Source organism: Vipera berus, assembly GCF_964194415.1.
Source record: "Vipera berus genome assembly, chromosome: 2".
Classification (NCBI taxonomy): domain Eukaryota; kingdom Metazoa; phylum Chordata; class Lepidosauria; order Squamata; family Viperidae; genus Vipera; species Vipera berus.
In genome coordinates, this window is record NC_138203.1 from 214,853,153 (window position 1) to 214,877,574 (window position 24,422).

At 43.7% G+C, this 24,422-nt stretch overlaps 1 protein-coding gene across 1 annotated transcript in view; it reads left to right on the forward strand.

Moving 5' to 3' along the window:
• UNC5A (unc-5 netrin receptor A) overlaps positions 1-24,422 on the forward strand; it is a gene marked incomplete at its 5' end in the record, with an annotated part of 114,253 nt that overhangs the window by 70,654 nt on the left and 19,177 nt on the right. The window contains 6 exons of the mRNA XM_081320216.1: positions 16,673-16,894; positions 17,151-17,294; positions 17,543-17,646; positions 18,023-18,203; positions 18,891-19,058; positions 19,791-19,955. Of these exons, the coding sequence (XP_081176342.1) occupies positions 16,673-16,894; positions 17,151-17,294; positions 17,543-17,646; positions 18,023-18,203; positions 18,891-19,058; positions 19,791-19,955 (984 nt within the window). The remainder of the gene's footprint in view (positions 1-16,672; positions 16,895-17,150; positions 17,295-17,542; positions 17,647-18,022; positions 18,204-18,890; positions 19,059-19,790; positions 19,956-24,422) is intronic.

Below are 24,422 nucleotides of genomic sequence, written 5' to 3' on the forward strand. Positions count from 1 at the left end.
AGCTGGAATGTTGCAGCATCTCCAGGGTCTTGTGATTTACATTCAGATGCTTGGCAACTGATTCATACTTATGATGGTCACAGTGTCCCAGGGTCATGTGAAGTGACCAAAATCTGCCAGCCAGGCAGTCAGGTGTCTTGCTCGGCTGTGGCTTGGGGGCACTTTTTCCAGTGCCATTGTAACTTCGAACAGTCACTAAGCGAACTGTTGTAAGTCAAGGACTAGCTATACTTCATCACTTTTATCTTTTTTTTTTTGTTTTGGTCATCAAGTTTTTGACACCTTGCTAGGTGACTGGTGGTACTCGGATGTTTATTTATTTTATTTATTTATTTTTGGGACTTATATGCCGCCCTATCTCCCAAGGGACTCAGGGAGGCTTACAACAATAAAAACAACAATACAAAAATTAAAAAACGAATTAAATAACAGCCCCAAAATAAATTAACTACAATTAAAATTAAAACATACCGGTATTTAAAAACCCATCATCAATCCAGGTCAGCCTGATGGAAGAGAAAAGTTTTGAGGTCGCGGCGAAAGGACCGGAGGTCTGGGGCCATCCGAAGCTCAAGGGGAAGCTGGTTCCAAAGGGCTGGTGCTCCCACAGAGAAGGCCCTCCCCCTGGGGGTCGCCAGCCGACATTGTCTGGCCGACGGCACCCTGAGGAGGCCCTCTCTGTGTGAGCGCACTGGGTGATGGGAAGTCGTCCCCGGTAGCAGACGGTCCTGCAAATATCCTAAAAGTGGTACAATGGGTGAAAAGGTTGAAAAGCCCTGACATAGGGGGTACATAGAGCCTTGGTGGAGCAGTGGGCTAATGCCTGCTTAAGTAACACCAGCTGCCTGCAATTAGTGCAGGTTCGCATCCCACCAGGCTCAAGGTTGACTCAGCCTTCCATCCTTCCAAGGTAGGTAAAATGAGGACCCAGATTGTTGGGGGCAATTAAGCTGACTTTGTAATAATGCCGCTTGGGGGTGTGTGAAAGCCCTAATAAGCAGGCATATACATAGAATGAAGGCTACTGCTAAGCTTGTAAGCCGCCCTGAGTCTTCGGAGAAGGGCGGGATATAAATGGAATTAAAATAAAAAAATAAAAAAATTTGATCCTTTAAGCTTCAGGTGGTCCTCAGAATGTTCAAACCTAATTTAAAAATTATTTTATATGTGATTGGATGGTAAGCATATCAATTGTATTAATTTTAATTTTAAATATCAATAAACTAAAATAGCCCTACCCACAATCTCACTCTTTTTTTGGACTGCAACCATAGCGTGGTATTTTCACAGACACACACCAAAGTTTGTACATCTCTATTGTGGGATAGCCCTCAACACCTTGAATCTGGCTGAAAAACAAATAATAATAATAATAATAAAATAGGCAACTAACGGCACATTCTCAGGGTTGGCATACAGCTATTGTGAGCAGCATCCTATTAGCTGTATTTTACAACAGTTGTAATGTCTGTGTTGTTTTCAAGGACACCCCCCCCAAAAAAAGGACATTGCATTCATCCTGATAAGTGGTTATCAGAGAATGGGTCACCGTGGCTAAGCTGTGTGAGCTAAGCTAGAAATGTTATTCTCTCTGGAACAGAAGGTCTAATGAAGCATTAAGAACAGGAGAGCTACAGTTGGGATTGAACTGCAGGGCTACTCTTCAGGACGAGAACAAAATGAATGTGTGGTTTTGCCCTTTGTTATATTATTCCAGCAGTTCAAAAATAATTTCCATTTACTCACAGATGACTCTATATTTAATCTGTCTCTTTCTTTCCCTTTCCAATGCTCATTTCTGCATCTCCATAATTTCCTACCGTCCGCTTTCAGTGGCAAATAGATTTCCTTGCCTTCACTGGGGTGATTTTTGCTGCTGTCAAAAGGTTTAATAAACAACTCCCAACCTTTTTTTTTGGCTTACATTACTCAAATAACCTCAGGTTTTGTAATTTCAGTGGGAAGTCTGGGTGATATTTTCAAGTGTTAGTGTCCTCCAGAAATTCAGACCCTAATGCTGAAAACCTAGCCCTTTTCATTGCATTCCTTTCTAATTAATCCCCTCACTTGGAGGAGATGCAGGATGCTCATTTCCTGTTAACTGTGGAAATCAAAGAAATTTTAAAAAGCTTCTTCTTCTTTCTTTTTTTTTGCAAAGCTGGTGCAAGACTGAATGCCTGTGAGGTGGCTGCTCAGTTGGATCTGTGGGGCTCAGCTGTGTAGTGTAGCATCATTCTGACAATGGACTCAGCTCATTCTCAGAGAGTTTATGATTGCCAGCAACCCCTTCTTCACCCTTTCTGCTTCCAAATTCCGGCCCAAGGAAGCACTACTAAAACAAATGTTAGCATATTTATACATATTGGCTCATCTAGGTGTTGTTTCTGCCACCAGGTGCCAGAAGCCAGTTGTGTTCTGCTTGGAACAGAATGCGGTGAGACAAAGAGAGATAATTGGAAATCAGTTTGCTGAAGAGAAGAAGGCTAGTGAATCATTACATTCTGTTCCCGTGAACCAAGTTTTTGTGTAATGCGAAATGGCTGTTTGCTTTAGTTTTTTTGTTGAGCTTTAGTACCTTGGCTCACCCTGAAAAAATATAGTGGGTGGGACCTGCCTACTGCTCAGGGGTGTCGATTAGACTGGGAAATGGGTGGTGGTGGGGGAAACACTCTGGAAGAAGGCAACCTTTATATGATGCCAAGAAAGCATCATGGACATGTCCATAAAGTCACCAGGAGGTGAATGCAGCTCAGCAAAGAGATGCTCAGCCAGAGACCCCCCATAGACAGATATGGCCTCTCCCCAGGCCTTGGCTGAAATCCTTAGAAATCTCCAGAGGCTGTAACAAAATCATGATTTCTATTCTAATAGAAAGAAAGAAAAAATAGTTAAATATATTATTGGAGAGTAATCATGTTAGCTATTGTTAATTTGTATTTAAAATAACTAATTTAATTTATGTGGAAATAAATGTCCTCAAATGGTATCATATTCATTTTTTTAACTGCCCCACATCTCTTCAGCATCCCTTCCAAGGGAGCTACTAACCTTGGGCTGAAAATAATTGTTCATTCGCCTTTAAAAGAAACAGATTTTATGAAATCTGTCCTCGGCTTTTCACTGCTAAGGGAAAACCACAGGACTAGATGAATACAAACTGTATGGGATTCGTATGGGATTAGGAATTTAAGGACAGTATGCATGTTCATATTTTTGTGATGATTACCTCTGATTTAAAAAAAGATAATTGTCATTTTATTATACTTACAGTAACTTGTCATTCTAGGAATGTTCTGTCTTTACACACACACACACACACACACACACACACACACACACACACACACACACACACACACACACTTTCCACCAAGGAGCATAAAGGAGTTTATCAAGTTTCCCGTTTTACAGTACAGTATTTATTATTTTTACAACAATCTATGAAGATTATGATGAGGGTTAGGGATCGGACCCTTAGGGATTTATTAAAGTTAATATACTTCTAGCTGATGCTATACAAGGTCCAAATAATCTTCTGTTTGATTCCTGGAGTTTCAGATGTGTGTCAAACGCAGTACTATAATTGGAAACATGCCTGATTTTGATGGAAGTACAGTTCTGGTTAACGTCAGACTGGCTGCCTTACCCATTTAATTCCAGAAGACAAATTTAAATCTACCTGGAAGAGAACTTTGAAGAAGAAGTCCAAATCTATTGCATATGAACTCCAGAATTTATTACAGGGCTGGTTTGAAAAGGCCATGAGAACAATCAGATAAAGTACCTGGGATTTAGTGTGCAAAGGGATAGGAATTAGTGGCAAGGTTGGCTAAGAACAGCTTAGGCTTTACCGTCTACCCTTCTTATATCACAGTGCTGAAATGTCACAGGGTTTTTATGCTAGCTCGATTTAGTGCTCTTTCTTGAGTGATAATTATGGGAAATATTAAAAATAGCATTTAAGCATAATTGTAGAACTCATGAAATGGAAAAAGTGAACAATGTTCTTCTATTGTCCACATTTTATAAACACATTTATGATATACTGGTTTTGTCTCTCTTAAGATATTTTCTAGCTGGAGACTGCATCTTATGTTTCCTATCTTCCACCAGACCGAAGGCTGACTACCTCCAGCAATTTGGCACTGCTTCATGCTTCATTTGCAGAAAAGCAAGATTTAAATCATCTAAGATCTGTAAAAGATCTCTATCCTATTTTTAAACTTTTTTTAAGTTCTAGGGCTATAAGGTTGTTCTAAAATTATACAGTAAACATTGAATATATATGTGTTGCTCTGTTGGTCTTATATGCTGATTTTTGGCTCATGATAATAAACTAGATTAACTCAATGATATAAAAATGTTAGTATATAATATACATACACACGATCTACTACATTTGGTAATTCCTATTTGTATTTCACATCCTGGCATTTGATTCAACAAAATTGTACTTTTTTTGTCACTGGAGAATTGTTATGAGTGTATCTCTCTTTTCTGTGCCTGGGTAAGTGTAAGTAGTGGTGCTTAGATAATCTTTGCAGAACATCCAAAATGTTCTTATTATTACTTCATTCTCATTGAAAATAATAAAAATGACCATAGCTTGCATGTGCTTAGAATGATTCAGCCTCCAGCACAATAACCAATCAGAAAATGGTGTGTTAAGACATGTAACGTGATGCATGGCCTGGAAAAAGAGTATCTTGCTCTAATTAACATATTTTTGATATTTTTGAATGTATTTTGGTGATGCTCATACATGTAAATTCACTGTTGTATCCAAACCTGGTAATACAAGATAGCTCTTCCCTGACTTCATCACTGCTAACTCTGTGCTTGTCTGCAGATTAATGTAGAGCAGTGGTTCTCAATCTTTTCTTCACCACAGACCCCCTTTAAATATCTTTTTTAGCCACGGACCTTGGCCACAGACCCCCCCAAGACTTAATTCAAGATTTAAATAATAACATTTCTTCAAGCCTTCGTGGACCCCCTGTAGCGATATCGCGAGCCCACCCAGAGGTCCGTGGACCACAGGTTGAGAATCACTGATGTACAGCACGCACCATAAGGTTTGCCTTGGGAAAGTATGCAGAGACTGTGAGCAAAATATGAATGAATCCTAGAAAGGGAAGACTGAATTAGCAAGAAATTTAAGTGACTCCACCTTGACACTCTTTGATATAAGAGGCAAGGTAGGGAAATATGATCAGGCTTTCATAACTAATGTTAGCTTTTCAAGGTTGGCAAAGTCAGTGTTTCCACAAACTCCACAAGAAGTCTACCATTGATATTGTCAAGTTTCCGATGTATGGGCTTTTCAAGTGACTCTGAGGCATTGTTTACCTTAAAAGTCCTTTATTAGCCTAATACACTGGCAAATGCTTGCTCAAAAGAAGCTGGAATCTGAAATCTCTGCCCCAGCACAATATATTAAAACACAATTCTCCACCTTTCTAATTTTGTCATTAATCATATTCTCCAATTAATTTAAAGAATCAGTTTCCCTTTCGTTAGAAAGCCCACCAAGGTCTTATCTTCTCTAGTTAGAGATGGCCTTGAAGGTGCAATCCTACTCGTCCCCCCTCCCAACCTTAAACTAAATCTCTTAAAGCAATACTCAAGTTTAACATATGAAATGGCTACTTCTTCATCTCTTGTCAAGCAATAACATTCCATGTTAGCAGCGTTGACATCTGCCCCCCCCCTTACAAAAAGGACAGATCCTGTAATGTAAACAAAACACAAGTTAGGAACTGGCTTTTGGTTTGTTGGGGTGTTTTTCATAAAACCTTTTGAGAAGTCTGTCAGCTTTCACATCAGTAGATTTCACCCAAATGGCTTCAGACAATGGGTATCCCTTCCATTGTACTAGGTATTGCAATTTTCCCTTAAAAGATTCTAGAGTCAAGAATACATTTCACTTCATAATGGGTCTGACCTGCTACCACAAGGGGTCCAGGTGCTTTCTTAGGGGGAAGTCTTAAAATGGAGGTTCAAAAAGGTTTCAGCATGCTACAATGGAACACCGGGTGAATTTTTCCCAAAAGTCTGGTTAGTTTCAATTTTACTCTGACTGGGTTGATGATTTTCACAATGGGGAAAGGCCCCAAGAATTTCGGTCCCAATTTCTTATTGGGTAGTTTAAGGCGTAAGTATTTGGTCGACAAATAAACCTTTTCCCCAACTTGGAATGTTCTTTGGGGAGCTCTCTTTTTGTCAGCTTGCTTTTTGTAGGTCTCAAAAGTCTTTTTAAAGGCCACCTTTGTATTTTTCCAAACTTCTTCCCAAACCCTCACCCAATGAGGGTATTCCAGTATGGGGTTGAATTCTTTCCCTGTGGCTACCCGGAAAGGAGTGTAGCCAGTGCTGCTATGTACTGAATTATTGTAAGCCACCTCTGCAAAAGGGAGGAGGTCGGTCCAGTTTGTTTGTTGGTAAGAGACGTAGCATCTAAGGTATTGTTCCACCATTTTGTTGGCAGATTCTGCGGCTCCATTAGTAGCCGGGTAAAAAGCAGTTGATAGGCCTTGAGATGATCCAATTAATTTAAGAAAGTTTCTCCAAAATTTCACTGTGAACTGCACCCCCTGTCCGAAATTATTCGCTTAGGGGCACCATGTAGTCGACAGATATGTTTAGGAACAACTTAGTCAGGCGTTGAACCGATGGAAGTCCTTTGTAGGCGATAAAGTGAGCCTGTTTTGAAAATAGGTCTATCACAGTCCAAATGACAGTATTTCCTCTACTGTCGGGTAGGTCTACTATAAAGTCCATAGCCATTTCCTCCCATGGCTGAGAAGGTTCGGCAACACCCAGGGGAAGGGCCTTCTCTGTGGGCACGCCTGCCCTTTGGAATCAGTTACCTGTAGAGCTCAAGACTGCCCCTGATTTTCGTTCGTTCCGCCGGGACCTGAAGACCTGGCTCTTTGAGCTTTCCGGCCAGGACTGAGAATTTTTAATTTTTAATTTTTAACTTATTGTAATTGGGTTTTTAGATTTTTAATCAAGGATAATTTAATCTATTTAATTTAAACAATTAAATTCTTGGGCCACAGTTCTACATTTTCCTCCCCATGTTGCGAGATCAGAATGCCTAAGAAATGCAGGCATTCTTAAAAGTTGGACTTGGAAAGAATGCCAGCTCTTGTTTCTTTTCTTTTCTTTTTTTGCCTACCACTGGTGTTGAAATCTGACATCCAAAAAAGTTTTTGCTTGTCACAGACATAATCGATAGGTGTGAAATCCTTGTTGTGATTACAGCGGGGGTATATAAATTTGTAGAGGTAACTGCCAACCAGTGATCAATAATCCTCAAACCAAGGCAGGGGAAAAAGTGTGAGACGGACAAAAGCTCACTGGTGAACAAACCTTTTTTTGCCAACCGAAAAAGGAACAAGAACCAGAATATCTTCACCTGAGGAAGCTTAAGGATGATTATACATAAAGAGGCTTTTGGAACATATGGGCAGACTGGTGGAAGAAAAGCATGGAGAAACAGACTGGTGAATCAGGGATATTTGCCTTGGGCATGTGAGAAGTCTGGCATGTGAAACCTGGAGGAAGCATGTGGGTGGCTAGAAAAAAAAAACCCGGAAGCTTGACAACGTGAGGAAATCACTCTGCTGCTAGCTTTCCAATAACTTCTGGAGCATGTAAGAATTCTGGAACAAGGAATGAACGTGGGAAGGCTGTACGTGAGGGGCAGTATGTGTGAGGAGCTGTCGGGAGGCATGCTGGTGGGTGTGGAGCATGTGGGGAACAGAATATGTGGGGAGCAGGTAGAGAGTGTGCAGGTGGGCGGGGAGCTGGCAGGGAGCATGCTCAGCATTAATTCCCCTGCATTCCATTCTGTTTAATTGCTTATTAAATTCTAAGCAGACAATTATCAGCAGCAATTACAGCTCCGTGCAGTGACACAATTGCCGCTTTAGCATTTGTTAATCAAATGCTTATTTAGTACTCTGCTTTATTAGCTGTTTCTAGAGGGAGAGCCCAATCCCTCAGACTGGGTGGGGGGAAAACTTCAGCCTTCTATCTTGCCCTAGGCGGTTATCTCCTTTGGGACTTTCAATCTCTGTCACCTCGGGAGAATTCCCTTAGGAAGATTAATCATTCCGCACCTATGAAAAACTAAGCAACAGCATCCATCAGCTCTCTGGTTGTAATGGCAACCCTTCAGGGCTTTGTGGGAGATGAAGTCTTCACCCATCACTTGGGCCTGTGGCAACCTGCTCTGCAGACAGAGCCTTCAGGCTTCAATCTCCAGAGAGTAGAGTTTGCAGGTGAAGTGGGCTACTTTAGGCAACAGCTCTGGGGATAGCGGAGAAAGAAATAAATCAGAGAGGGAGAGGGAGAGGGAGAGATGGGGAAGCTGGAATTGCTACATGAGAATAGCACTACAGGACTTTTTCAAATATTGGCTTTTGTGGAGAAAAGAGGAGCTCTGTGTCAAGGAGCCAAATATCTTGGACCAGTCCTGTGAAGGACAATGACAGGGACCAGTCCTTGCACCATTGCAGACAAAATTAGCAGGAGAGAACCATGTTGGCAGACAATCTGATTTGATATCAATCTGGTTCTCTGCAGGGTGGCTTTGTAAAAGAGGTTTAAGTATCAGGGCGTAGGGGGCCTCTGAGCTTTGAGTGGAGAGTTCCATCTCTTGCTCCCAACCAAGCATTGCCTTGTGACTGCACTCTTCAATCAAATTTCAATAGCCAAAGCCGATGAAGGACCGGAAAGAGATAATAATGGAACTATGGTATCAGCAGGAAATTGATCCTTCCACTTCTCTTTTATGATAATGTATGCAGTGGCTTTACATGTTTTTTGTGCATCTCGACATGGAAACTCATCAGAGAATTGCGGAGAGCACACATGAGAGGAAAGTAGAACTGGGATCTTCCAGCGGAAGAGTGCACTTGTATTATTTATTTTATTTTCATAATTGGCTTGGTCATAGCTTTCCCGTTCCAAATTAAATAATGTCTTTGGTTGATTTACCACCTGTATGCAACATTAAAATGGTGTATACAACTACAAAAACAACTCTAAGTAGCATTTACATATTTATTTATTTATTTGTTTATTAGCAAAAGTGTAATATGCTTGCCCTAGGATTGCTCTGACAGCATCCAGTTTTCAGAGTGGGGGGGGCAACATGTCTGTGAGTTAGAAGCAGAGTGATTAAATAGTCTCGAGCGGGATCAAAGCATCTCTTTGGAGCCTTTGGGGATAATGAAAAAATCGTGTCCCTTCTTTTAAACGCGTAGCTGCTTACATTTTAATAAACAAACCGACCGCCATTCATCACTAGAAGAAAAAGCCGTCTTTAATGTTTCTTTCTCTTCAGTCTGACAGCCCAGCAAATAGTACTCTGTATGACAGCAACACGCTAGAGCTAAAATATGGCTTCAGAAATGAATAAGTTCAAATCCAATCAGTGCCAAAGATACAAATCTAAAAGATACATTGGCTCTGATATTCGCTTCGTGCTACTGCTACTGTGGACTCACTACTGCTAAAGAGAAAGTCGGGGCCAGAAAGGTTTCACCATGAATGCAGCTCTTACACTCACTTTGTTTACTAGGCAGAATGAGGAAAAGGAAGCTAATCTTCCAAGTTCTTTTTCATTATATTGGCCACAGAGATGATGATGATTATAGTACATTTGATGCAGGTTAGATTGTACATCCCCAGTTTATGAACACAGTTGGGACCAGAATTTCTATTGCTAAGCAATGCTTTTGTTAAGTGAGTCACACCCTATTTTACCACCTTTTTTTGGGTCACAGCTGTTAAGTGAATCACGCAACCATTAATGAATCTGGCCTCCCGTTGATTTTGCTTATTGGAAGTCACTGGGAAGGCTGTAAATGGTGATCGAATGATCCCAGGGCATTGCAATCTTCATAAATACATGCCAGTTGGTAAGCACCCAAATTTTAATCACACAATTGTGGGAATACTGCAACAATCCTAAGTGCAAGGACAGATAGTAACTTTTTTCAGTGCCATTGTAACTTCAAACAGGTGCTAAACGAATGGTTGCAAGTACAGGACTACTAGATGCTGACTAGTCTTTAAATCTTTGTCACCTCAAAAGGTGGAATGGCCTCTGAACCTTCATCCTTGCTACTTAATTCCTCCTGCATTTCCTATTCTCCTGGGCTAGAAATTTTGCTTTCTTTAACTGCAGACCAATCAGCCAGCAACTTTAGCGAAGTTTTAACCAACAATTATAACTACTGAATGAGCTATTGTTTACTTACATTTAAGCTTGAAGATCTAGAACAATATTGGAGAGGCCCAAAGAAGCTTTAGGATCCCTTTCCACTGTGGATTGTCTGCATGTGGATTGTCTGCATGTTCTTAAAAGAAGTCTTTGTTTCTAAACCTAATCTTCTATTTTGCACACTTGAGATAAAAAATGATAACTTCATAAGGCATTTACAAATATGGACGACATAAGCATTAGTGCTTGTTTTGCCTATTACATTTTTATTTTACCCTTTTCTCCAAAATTCATGGTGAGTGACCAGTTCATTTTAATCTTTAATTAGTGTAATTCTGTAAGATAAGATAGACTGATGGAGAGGCCCCTGGCCCAGGGTCACACAATGTGCTTAGAATCTGAGCGTGAATGTAGTCCTGGTTTTTCCAAAGTAGATATGATGGTAGGACATTTGTGATCACTTCTGAGCATTTTTAAAGGCCAAATCTTGCTATGAGATAATAATAATAATAATAATAATAATAATAATAATAATAATAATAATAATAACAACAACAACAACAACAACAACAACAACAACAACAATAATGTTGGAAGGGACCTTGGAGGTCATCTAGTCCAACCGCCTGCTCAGGCAGGAAACCCTATACCATTTCAGACAAATGGCTGTCCAGTCTCTTAAAAACTTCCAGTGTTGGAGCATTCACAGCTTCTGGAGGCAGGTTGTTCCACTGGTTAGTTGTTCTAACTGTCAGGAAATTTCTCCTTAGTTCTAGGTTGCTTCTCTCCTTGACTAGTTTCCATCCGTTGCTTCTTGTCCTGCTTTCAGGTGCTTTGGAGAATAGCTTGACTCCCTCTTCTTTGTGGCAGCCCCTGAGATATTGGAACACTGCTATCATGTCACCCCTCACCCAATTGGGACTAAGGCTATAGCATTGCAGAAAAAAGATTAGCTGCTTTCTATTTCTTTCCCCTTATATAAAAGTGCTGATCACCACAAAGGGAGAAAAATGTACATGTCATATGAGCATCAGGAAGAAAGATCTTCGCTATCACTCTTGTAAATATGGTTAGAGAAATATTCTATAGCAGTGTGGAAAATTGCTGCAGTCCCATAGAAGGGGAGCAACTGAGTGTTTCTAGATAGAAGGTTCTAAATACTACCCTACTAAGACGCCATTTATGGCCAATGAATGTGTATGGCTGATACTGCTGTAGCTGGGTTAAGGCATTATGTCGATGCCCGAATTATGAACCACCCTCCATCCCAGTTTGGAGGACATGCTTGTTCATCCAAGCAATTTCAGGACAAGACTGCCTTTTAAAAATGAATTATGTTTTAATTGTTGCGTTTTGAATATTTCTAAATTGTTGTCTTTGCTGCTAAATTGTGTTATTGTTGATTGTTATATGAATCGCTTTTATTCTTTATTCTTTTTTTTTTTTAAAAAAAAAAACCTCTACTTTGGGCTTCTCTGAAAGACAGCTAAACAAAGAATTCTGATTGCTCTGCTTTAATTTACTCTGGAATAAAATCTGAATTAGCCACAGCCACACCTAGAAGTTAACCGATTCGCTCTTGAGCGATGGAACAAGAGGCCAGGAAGGCTGGGCTTCTGAGAGGCCCTTTTTAAGTATTGGTGCAGTTTTGCACTGCATCCTCCGTGCTACAGCAGTATATCATTACCACTGAAGAAGTTTTATTTATTTATTTAAATTTATTGGATGACACAGGAGTCTGGCGCTCTGCTAGGTTCAAGTTTTCCCGACTGCTGCGGACGGGAGAAGCAATGCCGGCAAAAGAGGGGAGGGGAGGGGGGGTGTTAGCTATTTAAATAGTATAAAGCAGATAGAAGCTCTCGTAGCAACCGCTGCCGTAGTCGACAAAGAGGCACCAGCTGCGGGCTTTTGACAAGAGAAGGGATGTTGTGACCCGAGAAGCCGCAGGGCCGTTGGCACTCGCCCCCCCCCCTGCAAGGGTAGCGGTTGCGTGTTGCTTTAGCCGTCGAAATCTATCTATCTATCTATCTATCTATCTATCTATCTATCTATCTATCTATCTATCTATCTATCTATTTTTGGGACTTATATAAATCCTCTCCTCCCCTTCTCTGGGCGTCGAAGCGACCTCTTCCCGAGGGTCTTCGGCGGTACGTCCCGAGAGTTGTTGCGTTTTCTCTGGCTTTCGGACCGCCCTCCACCGTCCCAGGCAATCCGGACGGGACGGAGCTTAGCTCACCGCATCCCGCAGAGACGCCGGGCCCAGCAGGAGGCGGGAAAGCGGGGGCAGAGAGCGAGAGGGATCGGTGCAGCGTGGCATGACGAGACGAGCCCCCCACCCCCCCGGAGAAGTGAGCTATGTCCCTTATCGGTCACACTACATTTCTTTTTCATTAGCAGTTAAATGCAGACATGAGGGATCGGCGCAGGTTCACTGGGCGCGCGCCGTGCAGCATTTCCTGCTGCTGTGATGGATTAGCCCCAGCGGAGGCCCGGCGAGCGGGCGGGGGGCGCTTGTCACCGGTCCGGGCCATGCAAGCCTGGTAAAGAGGGGGGCGCCGAAAGGGAACCGCCTCGCTAAAGGAGACGGGAAGAGAAAGCGGCGAGAAACCTTCCGCTGGATTAAGCGGACTGTAAAATTCTGACGGCCAGGAGATGGCAGCAACGAGAGCCGGGGAAACTAACTTAGCCCGACATTTTGGAGCTCTGGTTAAATCAGGGGTAGGCAACCTCGGCTCTTTTATGACTCGTGGACTTCAACTCCCAGAATTCCTGAGCCAGCCATGGCCATGGCTGGCTCAGGAATTCTGGGAGTTGAAGTCCACGAGTCATAAAAGAGCCGAGGTTGCCTACCCCTGGGTTAAATTGAAGTATGGGGCCACAGTTGTAATTGATGGAAGGGGGCGGCGGGAAGGAGACGACTGTTTTATCATACACATTGTATCTCCGGAATAGCGTTATTGTTACCCATTTTCTTCTCAGCTAGTTGTTGCCGCAGTTTTGAAATATAAGTGGCAGGTTATCATTTTGGCGCTTTCATTAATTCAGGGTTGACTCTAAAAATATTGTCAGTAGATGCTGCACTTTTTTCAAAAAAAATATATATCTGGAATTATATTCTCTAGGCCCCGGGATAGAACTACAAACCTCACAGTACTACTGAACCACAGTTTCTGGCTTGCCTCACTATTGGCCCTGCTGGTTGGGGCTGCTGGGAAAGGAGAGCCATTGGTGGTTTTGTACTCCCTAATTAGTATTCTGAATGTCAGAAACATGGGGAGGAAAATGTAGAACTGTGGCCCAAGAATTTAATTGTTTAACCTCATATGTCTACTAAACAGTAGCTCCTACTAGAATTCACTGGATAAACAAATGACTTGCAATTTGCTTGATACGGGGCTGTTCAAATGGCCAGGGCTTGTTTGTTGATCTGTACTGTATTACCCTATTTAGACAACTACATCCTGTTCTTCAAGATCTGCCCTGGTTCAAGTTGTCGGTGATTACTTACTTATAATGCTCTTTCCCACTATGGCCCTTTTGCAGGGTTCTTCAAACTTAGCCCTTTTATGACTTGTGGACTTCAACTCCCAGAATTCCTCTGCCAGCATGCTTGGCTGAAGAATTCTGGGAGTTGAAGTCCACAAGTCATAAAAGGGCCAAGTTTGAAGACCCCTGCCCTTTTGCCTTCCGGAGTGGACTTTCTTCTTCATGTCTTCCTGACTTGATCCAATAGGGAGAGGAAGTTCAAGTTCAGCCTGAAAGAAATGGGGATGAAGAAGGGTAGGAGGCTGGGTCACATGGATTGAATCTGTAGTATAGTTCCCTGTCTCTGGAACAGCTCCCCCCCCTCCAAGATTAGAGGTTACCTACTTTGATGATGTTTGGAAGATGATGAAAACACTTTTATAGAGCATTTAGACTTATTTTGTTTTGTTTATAATTATTAGTACTTTTCATTATTGGACATATGAATGGATTTTATTATTTTACTGATGTTTAATTTTCTGTGCTGTAAACCAGGTAGAATTGGAAGAATCAGTGGCTGTAAATTTTGGTAAATAAACTAAGTAAATATAGGAACATAAACTAAATTAATATTTTAGTTTAAGTGGCAATCAACAAGTCTGAATCATAGCAGCTAACTCTATTAGTGATAAGAAGATTAACCACCAAACCTGAGTGAACTTGCTTATTAGTTGTGCATGAGAAATTTTGCATTAGTTTTTGTAGTTTTTATAAATCAAATTTATAGGCTGCTCAGCTCACAGCGACTCTTATGTGATTTGAAGAGCCCAGCAGTGACTACAAAATACAGATTATTTTGATAGGTTTCCAGTATTCCAGACCAAGAAAAGCCTATGGCAAGTACAGAATCAGCATAACTATTTTTATCTAATAAATATTTATATCATTTGGAAGGAATGTGATCATCTTTAGTGAGATGGCTGAATCTCATAACCGGAGCAGTGGTTGTAACTCATCATGCCCAAATCGGTGTGAATGACATTATGGCTTGGTTTCAGCCTATTAACAGGGGGAACTTTAAATTCTCTACAAGTAAAGAGTTGAATCTAAGGCAGAATTTCCCTTCCCTCCCCCCCCACATCACAACAGTATTGACACCATGAAGAAAACCCTAATAATCGCATAAGAACATCAGTGAAGCTATGAGATGGGATGGATAAAAGGTGACTCATATTCAGAAGCCTTCTGTTCTAAGCCTTGTATCCATAATCTATTTTTACAGAACTGAACCAGCAGCATACCATCGGTATCTTTCCTGCTAGGAAAGTATTGCTGTCAAGTATCCATATCAGTAGTTATAATCACTGAAATCTACCAGACAGCATATCCCATCATTTCTATGCTAAGAGAGTAAATAGAACCATAAATATAAACAAATTATTATAACTGTGACACCATCTCTAGCATGCTTAATAAGCAGGTAATGTTCAGTGATCATACATGGTTTACCTTGTTAATGTATCTCAAAATACTTTGTACCTCTTTTCAGTTTAGGTTGGTTTTTTGTTTTTTTACTTTTTTCCATTAAGAATTACTGGTAAATATCAATGAATGAGAAGCATTGATACGTGATGAAAGGAATAAGGTATCTGTAACGCCATCAAACATCAACACCTGCCTATCCCAGATCCTTGGGAAGGCCATGATAGGTGGACAAAAATGCCAAACCCATTCTGAACATCTGGCTGACTGTGTGATGAAAAATGATACCGTCTTTCTACTGAGCCTTGCCGTCTCGAGTTGGATGCATATATGGTGGGCGGGGGGGGGCTGTTTTAAAAGTGTGATCACTTGTATTAGCAGCAATGGGATAACTACATGCGATTGCTGCAGTGGCTTTTATTTTTCTTACAGAGCAGTTCAACGTGTAGTTGATCAAAGGAGCTGCTGTCATTTTGATGATGTTGAAAAAGGTGAAACCTTGTTTCACAGAGCTTTCATTTTCAATGCTGGTGGGTCTGGTAGAAAGGGCACTATGCAAACTAAACTCAAGTATTGAAATAAATTTTGGAAACTCACACTACTAAATTTCAGCATCACCCTATACCTGTCCTTTTTTCACCTTCATAGAGGGATGATACAATGCTATAGCACAGTGATGGCGAATGTTTTAGAGACCGAGTGCCCAAACCCCAACCCAAAACCCACTTATTTATCGCAAAGTGCCAGGGGTGCAATCAGCATTGTGGTGCCCTCGGGGGGGGGGGCAGGGAGGCGCCTCTGAGTGCCGCCTCTGGCACGCAAAAACCAGGGGTGCAAAAATGGGCCACCGTGCTGCAAGGCGCAAATACGGCTGCTGTGGCGCAGCGGGGTGCAGATATAAGGCGCTGCACCATGCAAGAATGAGGCAGGGCTAGTGAGTATCATGCAGGCACTAGCCATGCCCCATTTGCAGCACCTGCATGCTCACGGCCTCGTGCACGCACGCACACATGTAAAATGCTCCCCCCTCCCTTTTCTTCCATTCCGCCAATCGACAATGGTTGGTGACCTCTGCTCTACTCGAGCTTGCTAGTCGGCCGCTTCGCCTCCTTTGTGCTGGGCAGCCCTCCTGATCCGGGCAGTGGTGGCGGCCTGATAGAGCTGCTGCTTGGTGGCAGTGCGCGTGCCAACAGAGAGGGCTCTGAGTGCCGCCTCTGGCACGTGTGCCGTAGGTTCGCCACCACTGCTATAGCACATATGGAGCTCTATGTTCCACTTTTTTTGTATTCAAAGCCTTCTCTAGTGTCCTGTACTGAGGAATACCAAGCAATATTCTAATCTAGCCCATCGGTGCTTCTGAATACATTCCACAAAGACCACAAACTCCCTCCATGCAGGATGCAGCTTTGATTCTTCAGCACCTGCTGTAATATCCTTGCTACTAAACCAGTTTCTAATTATTTTTGTTTTTGTCACCCAACACAGATGCTCAACAAAGTGCCACGGTGCCCATTCCTGTGCCTGGCTCTGGCTCTGACCTGCTCCCCCACTTCCTGCTAGAGCCTGAGGATGTTTATATTGTCAAAAACAAACCCGTGACATTGGCATGCAAGGCCCTGCCTGCCACCCAGATTTACTTCAAGTGCAATGGTGAATGGGTGCACCAAGGTGACCACATCATACAGCGCAGCAAGGATAAGAGCACTGGTGAGTGCGGAAAGGGACAGCATTGGGACAGTCTATCGAGGAGAAGGAGAAGGAGTTAGCTGGGACATAAGCGATGAGCTGAGTAACATAAGGAAATCTGTTGGGTATCAGCATATGTTAAATTTAGCAGCTTCTCTTGTTTTCTGCACGTGTATTGCACTTCCGCAGAGTTGTGATGTGTCTCTAACTCTTGTTTGGAACCCCTGTACCCATTATATTTCCTTCCTAATTCCTTTGCTGTTTGGTATTTTGGCAGGCCTGCCCCTCATGGAGGTACGGATAGATATTTCAAGGCAGCAGGTGGAGAAGATCTTTGGCTTGGAAGAGTACTGGTGTCAGTGTGTGGCCTGGAGTTCTTCCGGCACCACCAAAAGCCAGAAGGCCTTTGTGCGCATTGCGTGTGAGTGATTTCCCTACCCACAGTCTTTCGCCTCAGTTCTCCGGGTGCTTTCCATCCGTTTGCCAGTGGGCTCCGGCTCCAGTGGGGAATAGTCATGGCACAAGTGCTGTGTGTGTGCTAAGGATCACGGGTGTAACAGTGGCATTGTCAGGGACCAGATGAGTCTGTGCCTTTTAAGAAAGCAGGTTGGCATGATGGGGAGTCTGTATTATTGTCATTACACCACTCTGAGTTCCTTTTCTTTCTAGACTTGAGGAAGAACTTTGAGCAGGAGCCAGTGGCCAAAGAAGTCTCCATTGAGCAGGGAATTGTGCTGCCTTGCCGCCCTCCAGAGGGGATCCCACCTGCTGAAGTGAGTACTGCACATACATTCTTATTTTGGGCCCATGGGAGGAGATTATTGAAAATCCAGTTGATGCAATAAATCCCAAGCAGCTGGATGGGACCAGCAGACTGGATGCCATATCTTTCCTTTTGCCCTTGGCATCTGCAACTCCTGCCAGTGATCTAGGCTGGGCTCTTGATGTACGTCCCCTTTGCATATTCCCTACCTGCTGCTTGATATACTGCAGCTTCTCTCTCTTTTTAAGCTTTCTTCCATTGACTCCGACCTTCCCTTGCTCGATGTTTGTAAATGTTTTCTTTTGGAACACATTTCAGCCACCATATTTTAAGGCTTCTGACCCAAATCAAATCAGAACCATCTGTGACTCTTGGGTTTTCTCAAGGTGGAGTGGCTGCGCAATGAAGAACTTGTGGACCCAACGCTGGACCCCAATTACTACATTACACTGGAACATAGCTTGGTGTTGAAACAAGCTCGTTTAGCTGACACAGGCAACTATACCTGCGTGGCCAAGAACATAGTGGCTCGCCGTCGTAGCTCACCTGCCGCTGTGATTGTCTATGGTAGGACCTCTTCAGGGAATAGGGAGGGTGACCCTGAGAAAAAGGGGCACGTGTTGTTTATATAATCCCTCCTGTGCATGAATCCCACCCTGCTCCAAATTTTGTTCAGTTTGCAGATGAAGGGGGAAGATGGATGATAATAGGATGGAACGCTTTCAGATGTATATTTTTCTGTTGGCTGGGGGTAATGGTGCCCAAAATATTGAGACCTCGCTTCTCCCTGGGTTACACTGTACCCAATTGTTTTGGGGATGTGAAGACGAGCTTTGGAAGGAAAGAGTTCTACTGATGAGGGTCATAGATTGTACCTTCTCAGACAAGGGGAAGGAAGGTTGAATTGTAAATATGACTAAGGAGCAAGTTATGCTGTTGCAGAAGACAACAGAGGAAAGCAATACGACCCTTTCCCTGTTCCTCTTAAGTGTTTGCCCCTCTGCTTGTGACGCCTCCTTGCATATCCCCATGTTTTCCTGTGTATTCTCCCCAAACTGTTCATACACACAAATACACCAAGGAATCCTGAATTCTGGAGCCAGCAATTTTGTCCCCAAGACAATGAAAAGGCTTGGCTACCCCTCTAGGCCTGAAAAGCACTCTGCTCCCAATGGGGGTGGCAGCTCACTCTCCCTACCAGCTCTCCTAGGGCAGTCGTTGTAAGCTCTAGCTGATGCTGTCCCTTCCCCCCAGTGAATGGAGGCTGGTCGACGTGGACGGACTGGTCAGCCTGCAGCACCAGCTGTGGACGGGGCTGGCAGAAGCGGAGCCGGAGCTGCACCAACCCAGCGCCACTCAACGGGGGGGCCTTCTGTGAGGGCCAGAATGTGCAGAAAAGTTCCTGCGCCACCCTGTGCCCAGGTACTGCCCCTGCCACACCACGGGCCTGCTCCCGTGGTTCAGTTTGCTGTGCTCCTTAGATTCCAAAGACCTCGCCCAAACCCCTGCCCAGAACAGTGGAGAAATGCTTCAGAAGCCAACATATGTGAAGCCTGTAATCATTTGAGCTGATCCACCCACTTCTGCTAATCTTCCTCACTCACAGTTCTAGACTTCTTCTCTGTTTCACCACCATCCCCTGACGTGGGGTGCTCCCTGTTCACACAGTTCTGCCTACGCTATGCTATTTCAACCATACTTTCTCTCTCCCATTGCCCTGTTTCAAAATCCAGTTGTTTTGATTGTGAATATGGAATGATGTTGAGTGTGCCTGCGTTCAACTCTTTGAAGCAACAGCTCAAAAGCACTTGGCTCTTGCCTTGCTTTGCTTTCCCTTCCCTCCCATTTGCTCTGCCTGTCTCCTTCAACCCATACGTGTGTCTGCGTTTGTCCTCTCCTATCTTGTAATTCTTCTGAGGCATGTCACAATTTCCCCCACCCCCCAAGATTTACAATCCTGGCCCTTTCTCTGCCAAGGAGATATAGCTCAAGAGCATTCTCATGGATTATGAGGTTGTTAAAGTGATGCCTGCTGGGATGTGGTGGGATAGGTTGGAACAAGGGGAAGATGTAGAGTTTACTGGGGGGTAAGAAAAAATCATTGAGTTAGAATTTGATTAGTAAGTATTTATACTGCTTCCTTCTAACTGGCAGTACCTGGTGGTTGGTCAGCCTGGAGTTTGTGGTCGGTATGTGGTGCTGACTGTACACATTGGCGCAGCCGTGAATGCTCTGATCCGGTGCCCCGTAATGGTGGGGATGAGTGCCAGGGGCCTGAACTGGAAACCCGCAACTGCACCAGTGAACTGTGTACACATGGTGAGTTCCTGCCTCTTTCTTCATCTTTGGGAATGACAAGACTGCTGTCCTTAGAGATGTAAAGGATGTGGTGAGCAGGGTAGCAGTTTGCATATTGCCAAGAAAAAGAAACGCATAATCAGAGAGGGGACGTAGGACCATATAACACTTGCATGTACTCATTTATACGTATGCTTACATATTTAGTAATTATTACAGTTTAAACTCATAAAATGCAGCTTGTCATACCTGGGAAGACTGTGATCGGATTATTTGTACGCCGACTTTCCAAAGGCTTATTACTAATGGGAAATTAATAGATCATCAGATTGTTCGTGGGAAATTTAACAGCCCCAATTTCCTCTTCTCTAAAAACAGGCAGCACAACCTCACAGTCAAGACTAGTGGACGCCTCCCAACAGAACACTGCCCTCTGGGATAGAGGCAAAGAGCGTTCTGTGTTTTGAAAAATCCCTCCGGGAGGCAGAAAGGTGACCGGGGCCTCCCACGGAGGTTTGTTCTTAGTGGCTGGACATTCAGATTGAGATATCGGGGCAGCCAAGCCTGTCAACTCTAGTCCACCTACCCACTCACCCAGGAAGAAAGAGCTCATTGCCTGGCGCAGACCGATTCTCTCCCGCCTAGTTTAGCCTGACCTTGTGGCCGTGGGCAATAAAGTAAGAATCCACCTTAATTGTGCCCACCCCTGCCACCCCAGCCTATCTCCCTCTTCCCTCATTCCCAAGAGGACAGTGCAGAATTGCCTCCCAAAAGGTGAGCTCCTTACCTGAAGCCTGATGTGTCGCCCCAGAGAACAGCCCGTGGGACTTGCAGGAGGGAGAGCTCTGTGCGTGCACAAGAGAGAGGAAGAGTGAGTGACAGATCCCATCCTGGCTCATTAACTAACTAGCTTGCTAGGTCTCCTAGGGCTTTTCTCTTCCTTTTATATCAAATTAATGTTTTTACAGTTGAAGTGAAAGCGGTGTTCATCTTCCCTCCTGGGGCCGCTCATCCTGAATGTTTGACCTAGCTGGTGGTAGGGATGGGAGTGGAATTCAGAAGGACAGCAGGGCAAAAATCTAAATCACATAAATTCCTTCCTTCCTTCCTTCCTTCCTTCCTTCCTTCCTTCCTTCCTTCCTTCCTTCCTTCCTTCCTTCCTTCCTTCCTTCCTTCCTTCCCTCCCTCCCTCCCTCCCTCCCTCCCTCCCTCCCTCCCTTCCCATACATTGTTTCTTAAACTACTATAAACTGTTATTTGCATAACTGCTTGTGTTTGTAACACAAAAATGTTGCCCTTTGTTATACAATATATCCTCCTGCTCTCCACTCCTGAATAATTCCTATTTTCTAAGTCTTTTTTTGTCTGCCTCTTGGTGGACGCTTCAAAGGACAGTCTGTGCTCATATTTTCTTGTGCAGTTAACATTTGGTTCATCTTCATGGCCAAACAAAGGGGGCATGGGGAAGGGCAAGGAGCAAATAATCCATTCTCCCAAATACAGACTTACTGCTTTTACTCAGAAATTACATAGAAGTGGATGTGGTGTCTCTAAACCCAATTTCACTTGCCTATCCTTAATGGCATTCTCTGCTGTGATGCCTGTTATAAGCAATAATCCCCAGCTTAACATATGGTGTGGCATGTCTCCACCAACAACTGAAGATAATTGGCTTGCCTGGAGGATGTTTGATAATCAGTATGACTAGCTATACTTGGTGATTTCAAGTAATAGTATTTTTAACATCGTAATTATTAATAATTGATAGGCAGATTAAATTGCATTTTGTGGCAACCTAGGACTATGTGATTCTGTGAAGATTATTGCTGAAATGACTGGGGATTTTCTTTCAGGTATTGGCAGACTTAGTTTTCAATGAATAGATATATGATGGATCACTGGTAATATGATGAGAATTGCTAGGTTTATGGTTACAGGAGAAGGGAGATTGACAACTTGCTGCTCATTCCCACTACGAGCCTGTGACCTCCTAGCTGGACCTCAGGGTTAGGATTGGTGGTTAAGATTGGTGGTAAACATCAAGTCTACTTGCAATAAGACCTTGTTCATCCACATCCACAGACCTGGTTCAATGAAGTGAGAATTATGAACCTCGTGGACAAACTTTCCCACCGTTCAGGGGTACCACCAATCTAGACTCCAAGCCAGTGCTGATCCTTAAAAATGTTTATGACCAAGGATTCTACTTTAGAGATGGCCATGTGTGAATATTTATAAATTGGAGCAAAGGGACAAGTCACCGATCTTGCTTATGTACTGTAAAGGTCACCCTGCTGCCTGATAGAATCTCTGCCTAAGTTGCTCAACATTCTCATGGGACTAGTGTTGGAGTCTCTCTAACTTTTGTGTGATTTTAATTCCCAGACTCTTGGGTCTGTGTCAGGTGAAGCTTAAGTGTACATGAAGACCTTGTGTTTGTCCAAGGAAATCTCATGCTTGACATGCTGAATCTTGCTTTTGCCTTGAAGCAGTGGTGTAGTGATCTGAATACAGAGCTTGCCTCTCTGAGCCTTTTGCCATGTCAGACACCATCATCTGGGTCCATGCTGGGTGAATTAGCCCAACGTGTCTTAGATCTGGAATAGTTCCAGACACAGGAGTTTTCCCTGTGACCTTGCAGGCAGTTCCACTGAGTTTGCAGTTAGCCTCCAGAATCATGAGGAAAACTAGACACTTGTTGGGATTGCTTCTGAGCAGGCTTTCTTTGTTTGCTGGCCCTGAATAGCAGGGACCTCTGGGAGACGAAGTGCCAGATGTACACATGAAGCACCCAGTGGAAGAAGATGAAAAGTGATTTTTACTGAGCACAGGTAGAAGCTCAAGTTACAGCCTTACTGTGGCAAAAAGAGAGGTGAATTGTTACAATTTCTCCTGCTTCATTTCATTGATAGGCTGTTAATCTGGTGGCTCCCAGGGGGAGGGCGTTCTCTGTGGGCGCACCTGACCTATGGAACCGTTTACCGGTTGAGCTCCGGATGGCTCCTGACCTTCGCTCCTTCCTACGCGACCTAAAAACCAATCTGTTTGAGCAATCCGGTCTGGTCTGACGGGTTCTGTTGTAATTATTGTTTTAATGTAACTTATCTTCTGCATTTGGGCATTAGGGTTTAATTTGTTTTCAATTTCTGTATTTGTGCATTTTGATATTTATGTCACTGTTCACCGCCCTGAGTCCTTAGGGAGAAGGGCGGTATACAAATCAAATAAATAAATAAATAAATAAATAAATAATCAGTGGCTTCATCCTGGGCAAACATGTCAAACTCAAGGCCCGCAGGCCAAATCTGGCCCATGACATGTTTAGGTCTAGCCTGCAAGCAGACTAGTAGTAGTAGATGATTGAGTATGTAACGGGCGGGAGCGGGGGGGTGTGAACCGCAGGCGACTTCAGAAAGGCCTTGGGGAAAGTCAGCTGGAGCTGCGGTGTTGTTGGGGCTTTGCTGAGGCCCCGGGATTGGTGCCAGCTGCTCCAGCTGATCGGGGCTTCCGGTGGCCTTGGGGGTGGCCGGCAGCCACATGCAGTCTTTGGGGGAAGAGTCAGCCGGAGCTGTGGGGCTGCCGGGGCTTGGTGGGGACCCCAGAATCGGGGCACATAGCTCCAGCTAATGAGCGCTGTGTGAAAAGGCCAGCCGGGCAGTGAGTGAACGCATGGGGGAGAGGATATAAAAGGGGAGGGGGTTGGGAAGGAGGAGGAAAGAGGGGAGAGAGAAGGCGATAGGGAGGAGAGGAGAGATGTTGGTAGGGCAAACCTAAGGGTGAGAAGGGGATAGAATAAGAAAGGCTTCTGTGTGGCAAGCCTGAGGGGAAAAAAGGGGGACAGCAACCGGCCCTTTGCGGGCAACCCTAATGCTGATGCAGCCCTCAATGAAATTGAGTTTGACACCCCTGATCTAGGGTGAACAACCTCTTTTTGGAAGGTATGGTAGTGGCCATTGTGACCAGTTTACATAGCACAGCACTTTTTCAATAAAAGTCCTTCAGATTTGCTGAAGTCTTGACTTTTCATGGGCAAAATCTGATGGACTGATTGGGACAATAGCTCACCATATTTAGTTTATTAATATTTAATATTTCTATACCGCCCTTCTCCCGAAGGACTCAGGGTGGTGAACAGGGCAAGAATAAAAATGCAAAATTACAAATATTAAAAAAAAGATTAAATAGTTTCCCACTAAAAAACAATCAATACAGTACAATTAAAACCCCCAATAAAACAGCAATAAAAAACCCCCACCAATCCCCCATCAGGCCAGGCCGGCTTGTTCGAATAAAAATGTTTTTAGATCGCGGCGAAAGGAGCGAAGATCGGGCGCCATCCGGAGCTCTACCGGTAACTGATTCCATAGTTCCGGGGCGCCCACAGAGAAGGATCTCCCCCTGGGGGCCACCAATCGACATTCTCTGATCGGTGGCACCCTGAGGAGTCCCTCTCTGTGGGAACGCACAGGGCGCAGGGAAGTTGATGCC